Source organism: Chroicocephalus ridibundus, chromosome 5 (genome assembly GCF_963924245.1).
Source record: "Chroicocephalus ridibundus chromosome 5, bChrRid1.1, whole genome shotgun sequence".
NCBI classification, from domain to species: domain Eukaryota; kingdom Metazoa; phylum Chordata; class Aves; order Charadriiformes; family Laridae; genus Chroicocephalus; species Chroicocephalus ridibundus.
The window spans coordinates 19,700,299-19,711,798 of NC_086288.1; the positions used below are offsets into that span (position 1 = coordinate 19,700,299).

An 11,500-nucleotide genomic window follows, 5' to 3' on the forward strand; every position below is an offset into this window, starting at 1 on the left:
CCATACTTGACTCCTCCTATCTTTTTATGCATGTACACCAGTCTTCATAATGAAGATTTGCTAATTCTTCTGAAAAGGCATCTCCAGCCCCTTCTTGACTCAAGTGAGAAAATCTATTTTGAACGACTGTTAACCAAACTATTTATGAGAGCATAATCAGGAAGTAAATTTCCACAACTGCGGAATGCTTAAACTTTAAAAAAAAAGAGAAAGCTGAAAAAACAAACCAACCAAAAATTAAAAAACCCCAAGAACCTCAAACGAAAAACCAACACCTTCCACAGCCCCCCTACACTTTATACCCATTCCACAGCCAGATCCAGAAAAAAACCCAGCAGTTTAAGACAGCCTCTTGGCTTGTTTATGTATTTTTTAATCACAAACTATTGAGAACATCACACACAAAGATACTGAGTACTGACCTGATGTTTAACAATCTGTCCTAGTGCCAGATTTAAATCCACCTGGCATTTCCCAAACAGTTTGAGGTAGCTGCTACTTCCAGGCATTGCTTTGGTTTGCAGTCTGTTTGAGAGTTCAAGTTCTATCAATCCAGTTTCAAATCTCACAGCTCGCATTGAGGGAGTTGTAGCTGTCACTTGAATTCCCTAATGAATAAGGAAGGTACAATGTCATTAGGATCTGGTTTAGAGACACAAAGAGAAGGGAAAAAGAACCACCAACAAACCAAAAAAAACACAACTTTTAACTGTGCAGCAAAAGAGAGGACACAATCATTTTTCACAATGCAATGCCACTAAGCTACTTTAAAAGATTACAGGAACCAAACTCAAGGTCTTTTTCTTCATGCAGAGTATTCCTGATGCAATAAGCTTTGAGGTAAAAACCCCAAAGCCATTAATGGCATCTAGGACCACTCTTTTGTTATCATAAGATTACCTTAAACTGTAGGCTCAAAGAGTAAAGAAGAATTTTTGGTTTTTCTCCATCAGTTGTGCCATCATGTTCATTCCAAAGAGGTATTGGCTGCTCCCCTCCTGTGCGCGTTAAATGTACACATTCAGAGTTTTAACAAAGAAAACATTTTAAAACACATAGATATAAAAAAAGGTGACAGTGAATTAAGCCTCATTTTAAACAGTGACTAGTTGAAGATTTATAAAAACAAATACAGGCTGAAGATGGAAGACATAGGTGCAGATTCAGCTTGTTACTTATAGTTAATAGCTCTCTACTGAGAATTAAGACAGAGTGTCACGTTCCTCCCTCCTGGGAAACTTTCCACAGGAAGGCTCAAAGCCTGTAAGGAGTAACACCATTTTCAAAACAGATATTCTTTGTCTCCTGCACAAATGTATCTCCTAATTATCTGACAATAAAAATTAACCACTTGACTGAATAGTGTGCAAATTGCCTGAAAAGAGGATCTGAAATTATATCAGTATTTTTCAATGACAGGAGGAAAGAGTATTCTGCGGTTATTTTATTTTTGCGTTTGCTTCCTCATCCTGGCACATTTTCATCCCAAGTTACATATCCCCATAGGCCCAAACCTGAAGGAGCAATCTTGGTTTAAAGCCTCCTTGAGATTTAGTCAGTATTATGTATTTTCAATTTATATTCAGTCTTTGTTTATAGGAAGGGCTTGCTGCTGGAAAAGGCTAAGCCATTAATTCTCTCCATATATGCCAACTCTTCTCATTAAAGTTATTGCTATTTGGTGGTAAGAATGGGCAGATTAAAGAAAAATGCAGTAAATTTTTATTACTCTATTTTGTATCTGGATGTTTTTCTTCTGCAAATAGTCTTAACAACCCTGTCCTCTTTTTGTTGTTGGTTCCCCTCCCCAAATATTCTTAACTAGGATCACGTAAAACTACAAAAAAACCCCTAAGGGCCCTGAGCAACTGGATCCAGAGAACTATATAATGTTGCCACCAAACAAGGCTTATGGATCTTACTTAAAGTTGGCTTTAAGTGTTCTGCTTACCTGAAACCTTCTGTATGACTTCATTTACTTCCTTCATGAACACTTTTTGCACAAATACTAAATGATTTAAAAGATCAGTTGTGAGATTATGTTCGAAGGAACCAACCTGCAGAAATATAAAATTTTAGAACAAAACTTCAAAACAATACCTATGTTTTCAAAACAATACATTTTTAGTTTTCAATCCAGTTATATTGTTATTGGCATAAAAAAAGAACATTAAGTAGCTTTGTCTTGCAGGTTTTCTGCTGTGAATGCCTATCAGAAAACTGAAGGACATACACTATTATATGAAAAAGTTTATTCTCCTGCTTAAGTTTAGCTTAGACAATAAAATGCAGGACTTGATTAAGGTTCATGGAAGTATGTGAAACGCTACTTAATTACATATAGTAAATCGTTATCAGAACAAAATAGAAATGAGCTGTCAAGCTCTAAGCGTGCATCACTCCAACTACTGTAGACTGGCAAGTTTACTGATCTCTTCAATGGTAAACTTATTAATAGTCCAATCTAATCTTAAAAAATACTCCTAAAGAACTGGAGTTTGCCTATGATTGTTTAAATTTGCCATGAAGATTTTTTTAAAATTAAATTAAAATACAGATATTTTCTAAAACTACTTAGCAAAGGCAAAAGCCAAGTCCAAGCAGTGCCTCCCTTTTGCTTTACATGCTGATCAAATTCAGAAACGCGAAGGTCTTTCTTCAGCCAGGAAATAACTCAAATGGGTTGGACGAAGAGCAGCACCTAATTAAACTTCTCCCGTAAAGATGCAAACAACAGAAATCTCAATTACAAACATGCTAGACTATTTTTCTGACTAAAGAAAAACACCAATAGAGAGGTTTCTTTTAAGCAGCATCACTTTTCTCTCTGGGAAAAGTAACTGTGGAAATTGGTACACAAATAGAATTTGCGAGTAAAACACTCTGTGTTGAACAGAAGATTTTATATCATTTACTAAGGTTATATATAGCGTCTCCTAACTATGGATTTGTCTAATCATGAAAAAATAAAACAGTTACAAAACAATAAAAACTGTTATTAAATTTTTCAGTATTTCTTTTTGCAAAATATATGACATTATCTGATGTGGTAGATTTCAGTTTAAAATGACACTTCATTTGAATCATCAACATAAACCACTTTCGTCTACTTCACTGATTAGAAATAGTTATTCCAAAAAAAAGTTTCTAAGCATATCTTCCTTATTTATTTGCACAAAATAAGATATCCAAAATCCTCCAATATAGTGGTCTTGACAGCTTAATATGTTGGCTGCGCAAACTAAGGACTGAGAAAGTTCTATTTCAGCGTCACGTAATTACAAATGTGTTATTTGGATCAACCTGTAAACCTGAGAACTCTGGAGTAGGCAGATTATTAAAATAATATGAAGATGCACATACAGAAATGTAACAGAGTGGAAATGACTCAAGTTATCAAAAATGACTACCGTCTTCAACCTACTTCAGCCACACATCGTAAGTAGTTCCCCTGTAGATAATAGCCTTGCTTAGCAGGTAGCTCATCTATGCTCCAAATTTGGTCTGAATAAGTATCGTGTTCTTCCATGACATATTTGCCTGACATAGTGACAGGAGGAAGGTTGAGACTTGCGGAAGGAGGAATGGTTGACATATCAGTGGCAGAGACTTTTGAAGTGAAGCGCAATCTGTGATTTGGAAGCTCAAAATTAAACCTTGTTTGGGCACCTGTAAAAGGAAGATGGGGAAAGAAAAGGTATGAAGCGCAAAAGAATCTTTTATTTATCCTGAAATTTAAGAACACTTTTGGAATAAAAACACCTTTAAAATGTTACTGAAATGCACAAACCTCTAGAGCTATAAATATCCACCCACATGATTCTGGGTTTTCTTAATTTTCAAAGAAAATAAAGACTTCACTGTAATTAGATGGAGAAGGGAGTTATACAAACCACCTCATCTGTACTGAGAACATACAAGAGTATTCTCAAGTAGCCTTACGAATCAGAATTCAATTCATCAGGGATCATAAACTAATTTTAGCAGAGGGAAGCTTTCTGGGAGGAAGCTACATATGAATGCATTCATGTCTTCATCTGCTCTTGTATTCTGCCTCTGGCAATTGGGTTTGACAACAGTGTAAATTCTCTATATGGCCCCATCTAATCAAAGTCCACCTTCAGAAAAAAAAAAAGCCGATAGTGACAGATTCAAAGCTCTAACTAACTCAACAGAAATATCGAGTCCTCTTGGATGCTGCTAGCAAGGCCAAACTACAAGCCATAATGTTTTTAACATTTCAGGGAACTGTTACCTGTCATTCCGTGACTCCTCATTCTTCCCATCTTATATTCCGCCTTCAGGGAGGGCAAGAGTGCCGCTCCAATAGCTATACCATCTATCATGGCACTGAATTTAAGAACTATAGGCTTCTTTTCTAAGCCTTCTGGCAGCTGTGGAAATTCATTTGTTTCAACAGGTGTTTGATTAATACTTGTTGGAGTCTTTTCAGAGGGCAAAGGAGTTGCAACATCTTCTTTGGGAGGCTGGGGCCTATTGACCAAGACAAAGATCAGAAAATACTTTTTGTTATTGTAACATGACGTATGACCAACCTGGCTCTCCCACATGTGTTCGCAGTAGCACAAGACCATAAATGGATGGCAAGCAGCAGCATTCAGAAGTGCCACACAAGCACCACTTACGCAGTTGACGGTTGCCTGATGAGATCCGAAATCTGCTTGGAGAGCTGGTGAGAACTGCGCACCATCATGCTGTGCAGGGTGGCGGGGTGCTGGGGAATGTTGATGCTGATGGCTCCAACTTTGACCACAGCAGCGTTGTTTGTTTTCAGCCCTCTCTGGGCACTATACAGGGCCTGGGATTTGGCAATGCTGCATTTCACGACAGTTCTAACAGAAAAGGAAACAGGATTTATTTGCACGTCTTTCAAAACAGTTACAGTTTTGTGTTAAAAGGGTTTTTAAGTGTCAGCTGAATTTTAAAGTATTCATATAAGTGATTTTGTTTATAAACTATAAACATTCCTTTTTGTTTCACTTTACACACACAGATGCACTACATGCCACAAACAACTACACTACATGTAAGAGAGCTACAAGTCATGCATTGCAAAAATACTTGTTAAACTGTTATTCTTGCATAAGTAAGGTCATTTGAGTTTATACACACTAGGTTGCACATACACAAATTTTCACACACAGAAACAAATCAGAGCCTTCCATTTCAACTCCTTTTCAGGAATAATCTTGAATCATCCTTTTCATACGAAGACTTAGTAAAATCTGATTTTAGCATCCAAAAAGGTCAATGGAGGAAATACTCACTTAGCAATAAATACATAAAGTGGTAAATGGGCTTGTGAAATAATACCGACATTTAATTAACACTAATATGCAGTCTAAACTTTATTTTAATATTAAGGAGGGTATGGTTCACAATGCCTACCCAAGATAAAAATACAACTGCACGAAGCTGACAGTTTTTGATGTCGGAATGAAATTTTGGCATATCAGAATTCACTAAGCTCCTATTAAATTAAGATACATGGGGTAACACATCAACGTTTCTCAGTTCCTGGAGGGTTACCCAATGGAAGTATATTATGTAGCCAGCACAGAATATTACAGCCTCAAAGAAAAAGATATATAGTTGAGAAGATGTGGTACTTTAGCTAAAATGTCTGAAAAATAGACTATAAAACTGCAATGTTCAATGAACTTTTCTCAAATACTAGATTTTAAGGAACATAGCTAAAATACTTTTTGTATCATGACTTGAATTGTTCTGTAGACAGTTTGGTTTCATGGTAGAAGCTATAATATTCTGTTAATTCTACTCCCTAAGCAATGTTTCTTCTGTGAAGCCCTAACACACGGCTCCTTATTCTGATGTTAAAATACCACCTAGTCCAAAGCATCCCAGGTGTGGAAATACAAAAAAAAAGACATCATCCTCTGCTTATAATGAAGAAATACAACACACTGTAATCCAACCACAGGCCTATCAACAACAGCAGATTAATTTACTGAAGGTCTAGAAACATTTTCAGATTTTCACAGCTATGTAAGAGCTACAAGTGACCTAAAGCAGTTATGGATTAAACACTGTCAAGTAGAAATTATTTCAAAATATTTGAAGAATTTACACAAATATGAAGGAGGAAACAAATCTTAATTCACAAGTATTTTCAGAAAGACATTATACAAATAAACATTACTTAAGAAAAGGGCAGACATTTTAATCCATCTCTTCAAAAGAAAAAAAGCCCTGCAATTATTTATCTGTTGAGGTTTCCTTATTTCCTACTCTCTTCCTGCTACCTGAACTATTGTGAAGCCAAGCAAGAATACTTCCCCCCTGCCCGATCTAGAACACAAAATACTACTACATTAGCTATTAAAGCATCACAAGAACAACTTTCAACTTAAGGGAAGTTGCAAGATCTCTTCCTGACCTGTACGAGACAGATAGTCTGGTCTCAACCTATCGTTGTGTAGAAATTAAAAGTAAATGTAATTGGAGTTAAAGTCTGTACTGAATTTACAATCAATTCTGAACATGTGAATTCATACCATCTTAAGCACTTCCTTAATTAAAAGAAAATAAAATTACACCAGTATAGCTGTCACAGGAACCTCAGATTTCAGCAAGATTAACTGTGCTTCTCTGCTAAGGTATTTCAGTATTTCATGCAATGAATGAATTTCCCTGTCGCTTGTCTGATCTACAAAAAGCCTACTTCCATGACGGAATGAAATGCAGAACAACTGTGTGGCTATACATTTATTTGGAATGAGCACTACACATTATACATCTGCAGTTTGCTTACCTATGGTGATATGCCTATAACCGATCTGGTTGAATATTATTAAAATCATTAATTGATATTAAAGTTACATACCAGTAACGCATTCAGAAATAATTCTACGTTCTCACATCAATTCCATAAATAATCACTTTCCAGGCAAACTTGTGAACAAAATCTTTGTCCCACTACAGAACTGGCTACAAGGCCACCACTCAACCTAACAGATTTTTGGGAATGTTACAAAGAGAGGGGGGAAAACACCTCAGCAGGAGGCCTGTAACAAACACACGAACTACCACACCGAATCAGATGAAAAATTCGGGTAGTAGCAGATGGTTGGGGTGTAAATAAAGTGACCCTTCTCTGAATTCCTGCTATCAGGTGGTTCCTTTTTGAGCCAGAAGCTGGATTGTGTTCATGACTCACCACCAGACCTATCCTACATGGATTTGTCCAATCCTTTTTATCACTTACACTTTTGTTGACCACATCGCATGGCAATGAATTCAACTGTTCAGTGATACACTACGCAAAAATACTTTCCTTTGCTGGTTTAGTGTTCCTACCAGACAAAAAGGAACAAAAACCTGAATACTTTCTTCACATCACTTGCAGTTTACACTCCATTGCCTTTCCTTCCAGAGCTACCATCCATAAGGACATTTTAAAGTTCATCCTGTATTATCACAACACTGAATACACACAAATGCTGTAACAAACAGCAGTTGTACTAAATCCTTCTAAAAGATATATGTATCTGGGAGACATGAAGGTGGTCACCTTCATTAGCAGTAGATGCACAGGCATAGTTCTAAGGAAAAGGTTCTGTGTTAGCATAACGTGGTCAGCATGTCTAGTAATAAAAACCCAGCACAGAGGTAAATGAAGACAAAAGGAATAGTCTTTTTCATGCTGAAATCACAACAGGTACTATCACTCCAAGCACAGCAGGTCCTCACCAAGTTCAAAGCAAATCTAACCTGTCTGTTCCTTTATCAGCATTATTTCACCTCATTAAAATAAGCCAAGAAGCAGATCTAAAGAACTTAAGAGCTAGTGAAACCATTCGAGCATTACAGTAGTGACCGCATAGTGCAATACCTGTCTCAAGCTAGATTGTTAACATTTACAAGGGCTTTTTTTAGCATATATTTAGCAGGCTACATTAAAAGCTTATCTAGGTAGTATTAAATGTTAAACTAAAATGTATTCAAGCAACATCTGCCTACACAATCACACACAGCAGGAATGCAGCCATTAGCTACACAACACAGAGTTAATTGCAAGACTATTAAACGTAATAATGTGACATACAGAAACTCTTGTTTGGCTGTGCTTGTAGGAGATGTAGGAAAATCCTCCAGTCTACAGATGAAGATTGAAGAGAAAGCAAGAAAAACAAAAACAAAGCAAATAAAGAATAAACATTCATGCAAAATTAGTTAGTTAATTACTTGTAACCCACAACATGACACTTACTTTCAAATTTACCAAGTTGAAGGCTTTGGTTTTGTTAGGGTTTTTTGTTTGCTGTTGTTTTTTTATCATTATTTATGATTTATCAGATTTATCGTTATTTCCCCCTTTCCTTTTGTACCCTTCTCCCTATATGGAAGCTCAGTAAGATTACAATGTAAAGCAGACATGAAGAACCTCAGTTGCCTTCAGAAACCCTGCGTGGCTGTCAGATTATAACTTTTATTTACCCCTCTGAAACACATTTATTGGAAGCAGTTTAGCTGGGGACATTAATAAAATTCCCTATGTTGTAAGTTCAATATAGTATCTTCCAAACTAAACAGGAATTAAAAGAGAGACTCAAGTGACATTATTTAGCCCCTTTTCGACAACATTAATATTCCATAATCAGATCACATACTGAGGGTTACCCAGCTAACACTCAAACTGCGCGAGGGTGATCTATGTTACAAAGAGTTGTCGTTCAAGTGTTGTTTTGCAACTCAAACAGAAAGAAGTTCGGCTAGAAACAAAAGAAAAATAATGCATGTCCTTTTTGAGTTTGTGAACCTGGCAAAAAAATCCCAACCAATCCAAAACAAAGCAGATGCCGAGCAAGTCATTCAAGATGTTCATGCAAAAATGTGATTTTCCCCTCCCACCCCTGACAAGTTGTGTCCATTATATAAAGGGTGGAGAAGGGATATTAGAACTGTAAAACTAACACAACGAATCATGCATCATGGGATTTCAAAAAGGTATCTATTAAAGAAATGATACAGATCTTACATGGCAATTAAAAGCATAAGAGAAACAATACACACTGTGATAAAGCTTTCTATCTGTATACCACATGGAATAAAATCAGTGCAGAAAGCTCCGATTACATGAAATTTCATTTCTTTCTTTTTACAAGAGGACCTGTCACCTACGATTTTTCAGTCAGGTCACTTACCCATTTACACTGTGATCCTACAATCAGTTCTGAACATTAACTAGAGTAAGTTGCTATCTCTTTTACTAGAGATAGAAAGGAGCGGGTGTATTCCTATTCATGTAATTATGTCTAAAACGGTGCGTTTGGGTGCCCTAGACTGAAAACTACTAATACGTTCACCATATTCATTCTTAGCTTACTCAGATATGTCTTTCATAGAAAAGCTTCCTGTTAACGGGCACATGCAATTAGCTTTGCAAGTCAAACTCCAGCCCAATTCTGCAACAGCTGCATAGTTGCCACCAAAGTCTACGACTTCACAGATTCTATCTGAAGACACATCATCAATGCTTGCTCCATATTAAGCTACAAACCTTTACTGTCACACAACTGATACCACTCCTATGCACTTGAACAATTTTAAGTTGTCAGGCTTCATACTTACTGGATATTTGGGGTAATTCCCTCCAGCAGGACGATATTGACACCTCCTATGTGAGCAGTGGCACATGTCTCAGTCATCTTTTGATGTAGTACATCTTTAAGAAAAAAAGATACTTAATGCTATTTAATTCAGCAAATTGCTTCCAGGTATGCCTACTGCTTTCAAAAATATAGCAGCAGGAAAATAATTGAAAAGTTACAGTTTTAGTAGTCATATTAATATGTAGTCACATTTAGTAGTGAATATCAAACTTAAATTGTGACAAGAAGAAAGCTTTTGAAGATGAAAGGAGTGACTATCTTCTAAAAGATTTTCCTTCATGGTGTTTTCTGAAAATCTTGCATCCTTCTGAAATCCTTCAGCATCCTAGTAATAGTTTTTAAAAGAACTTGGTGAATGTTATACTATCCACACACAGACATAACGGACGTCTACATACAAACAAAACATATTATGCATATACATATGTGTTGGTATAGGTACATGCACACACATAAACATGTAAAGCTGTCGCTGACTTTAATTACAGAGTACATTTTAGCTTATCCCACCTTTCATTTTTTCTTTCAGGGTGAAACTGCCATGGATTCTTTTCAGTTCGGATTCCATGGTCAGACCTCCAATGTCTGCCTCCAGGTGGGTTCGGTTCACCATGCCTATTCCAAAGACTATGAGCGTCACGTGCTGCGGCTCCGAAGTCACCAGGCTGCGCTTCCTCTGCGTCTCTCGGCCATTATCCTGTTCATTCTCAAACACCACTCTACAAGCAGGTTCGGTTGGGCTTCGAACACCTACAGAAATACAAAGGAGCTATTTAAGGATACTTTACAAGAAATCCTTGGCATATCTGATTTATATTTGTATTTGAAAACAAAAATCATGTATCTTGCACATCAAGCAAACTCTTTAGGCAAATTTTCTGTGCCTCGCTTATTCCACTCTAATAATGTTGCAACTGAACCAAATACAAGACACAATGGGGACAATAATGACTGATGTGATTTCATTACTATTCATAGCTATATTTTTATGTACATTATATAAATATTCATATTTATGTGATTTTATTGTTAGACAATAAAAATGCTCTGACAGGTTCCAATTGTCCTGTTTCTTTTTTTGATCATTTCACAGCCAAAGGTTCTTATAATTTCGTTTTGGATGAGCAGCTTTTCCTTTTCAATGGTCAGAGCATAAAAACAAAGTAAGAAAATTTACATTTTGTGCAGATACCATAGCTCAGGGTATGATTTTCTGTGCATGAAAGATATTGCCCTCTGTTTAACAGAAGCTCTTATTTGACACTTTCTGTTTTTCATTCTTTAGTTAAAAGAAGTCCAAAGAAAATATGCCTAACTACTAATTACACCATCCCCTGCATATTTACAGCAACCTAAGTTCACCAACAAAAAGCACAACGCTAAGTCAGCTCTCAAATTTGCTCTGCTGTGCTAAAATACATTGGAAATAGAGAGCAGTGATCATTCTCAAAGCTTTGGGTGAAATTATGCCCCAAACACCTGTAATCTTTTCTGGACTTTACCCAAATCAGTATTTCACCTTTTCTTCTCTCAAATCTAGGTTCACAGATTTTTATTTTTTTTTTACTCAGTCATTCCCAGGGCAGAAATTGTCTCCCTCAGGATTGCTTATGTGTGTGCTTACATATTTTCACTGAATGATAATAGACAGCATTTCCATTAGCCACTTGAAAAGAAAATAGCACCTAGGGAGGAACAAATTCAACCCACTCGGTACACAATTAACCAGAAAAGTTAACACAGTCCCAACACCCAGTGCAAATCCAGGTTAACAGAGCTGTACAAGAACATCAAGGGACTGAATTTAAAACCAATCAATTAACACATATTTGACTAAGTCTAGGACT

At 36.5% G+C, this 11,500-nt stretch overlaps 1 protein-coding gene across 10 annotated transcripts in view; it reads right to left on the bottom strand.

The window, feature by feature from the left end:
- BLTP1 (bridge-like lipid transfer protein family member 1) overlaps positions 1 to 11,500 on the bottom strand; it is a 115,284-nt gene that overhangs the window by 33,882 nt on the left and 69,902 nt on the right. For 9 of the 10 annotated variants that reach the window (XM_063335229.1, XM_063335237.1, XM_063335235.1 and 6 more), the window contains exons 47-55: positions 10,164 to 10,403; positions 9,613 to 9,706; positions 8,087 to 8,137; positions 4,647 to 4,853; positions 4,256 to 4,494; positions 3,425 to 3,669; positions 1,952 to 2,057; positions 901 to 998; positions 423 to 608 (exon numbers count right to left, since the gene is read on the bottom strand). In XM_063335229.1, the coding sequence (XP_063191299.1) occupies positions 423 to 608; positions 901 to 998; positions 1,952 to 2,057; positions 3,425 to 3,669; positions 4,256 to 4,494; positions 4,647 to 4,853; positions 8,087 to 8,137; positions 9,613 to 9,706; positions 10,164 to 10,403 (1,466 nt within the window). The remainder of the gene's footprint in view (positions 1 to 422; positions 609 to 900; positions 999 to 1,951; positions 2,058 to 3,424; positions 3,670 to 4,255; positions 4,495 to 4,646; positions 4,854 to 8,086; positions 8,138 to 9,612; positions 9,707 to 10,163; positions 10,404 to 11,500) is intronic. The other variant, XM_063335230.1, reaches the window with a different exon arrangement.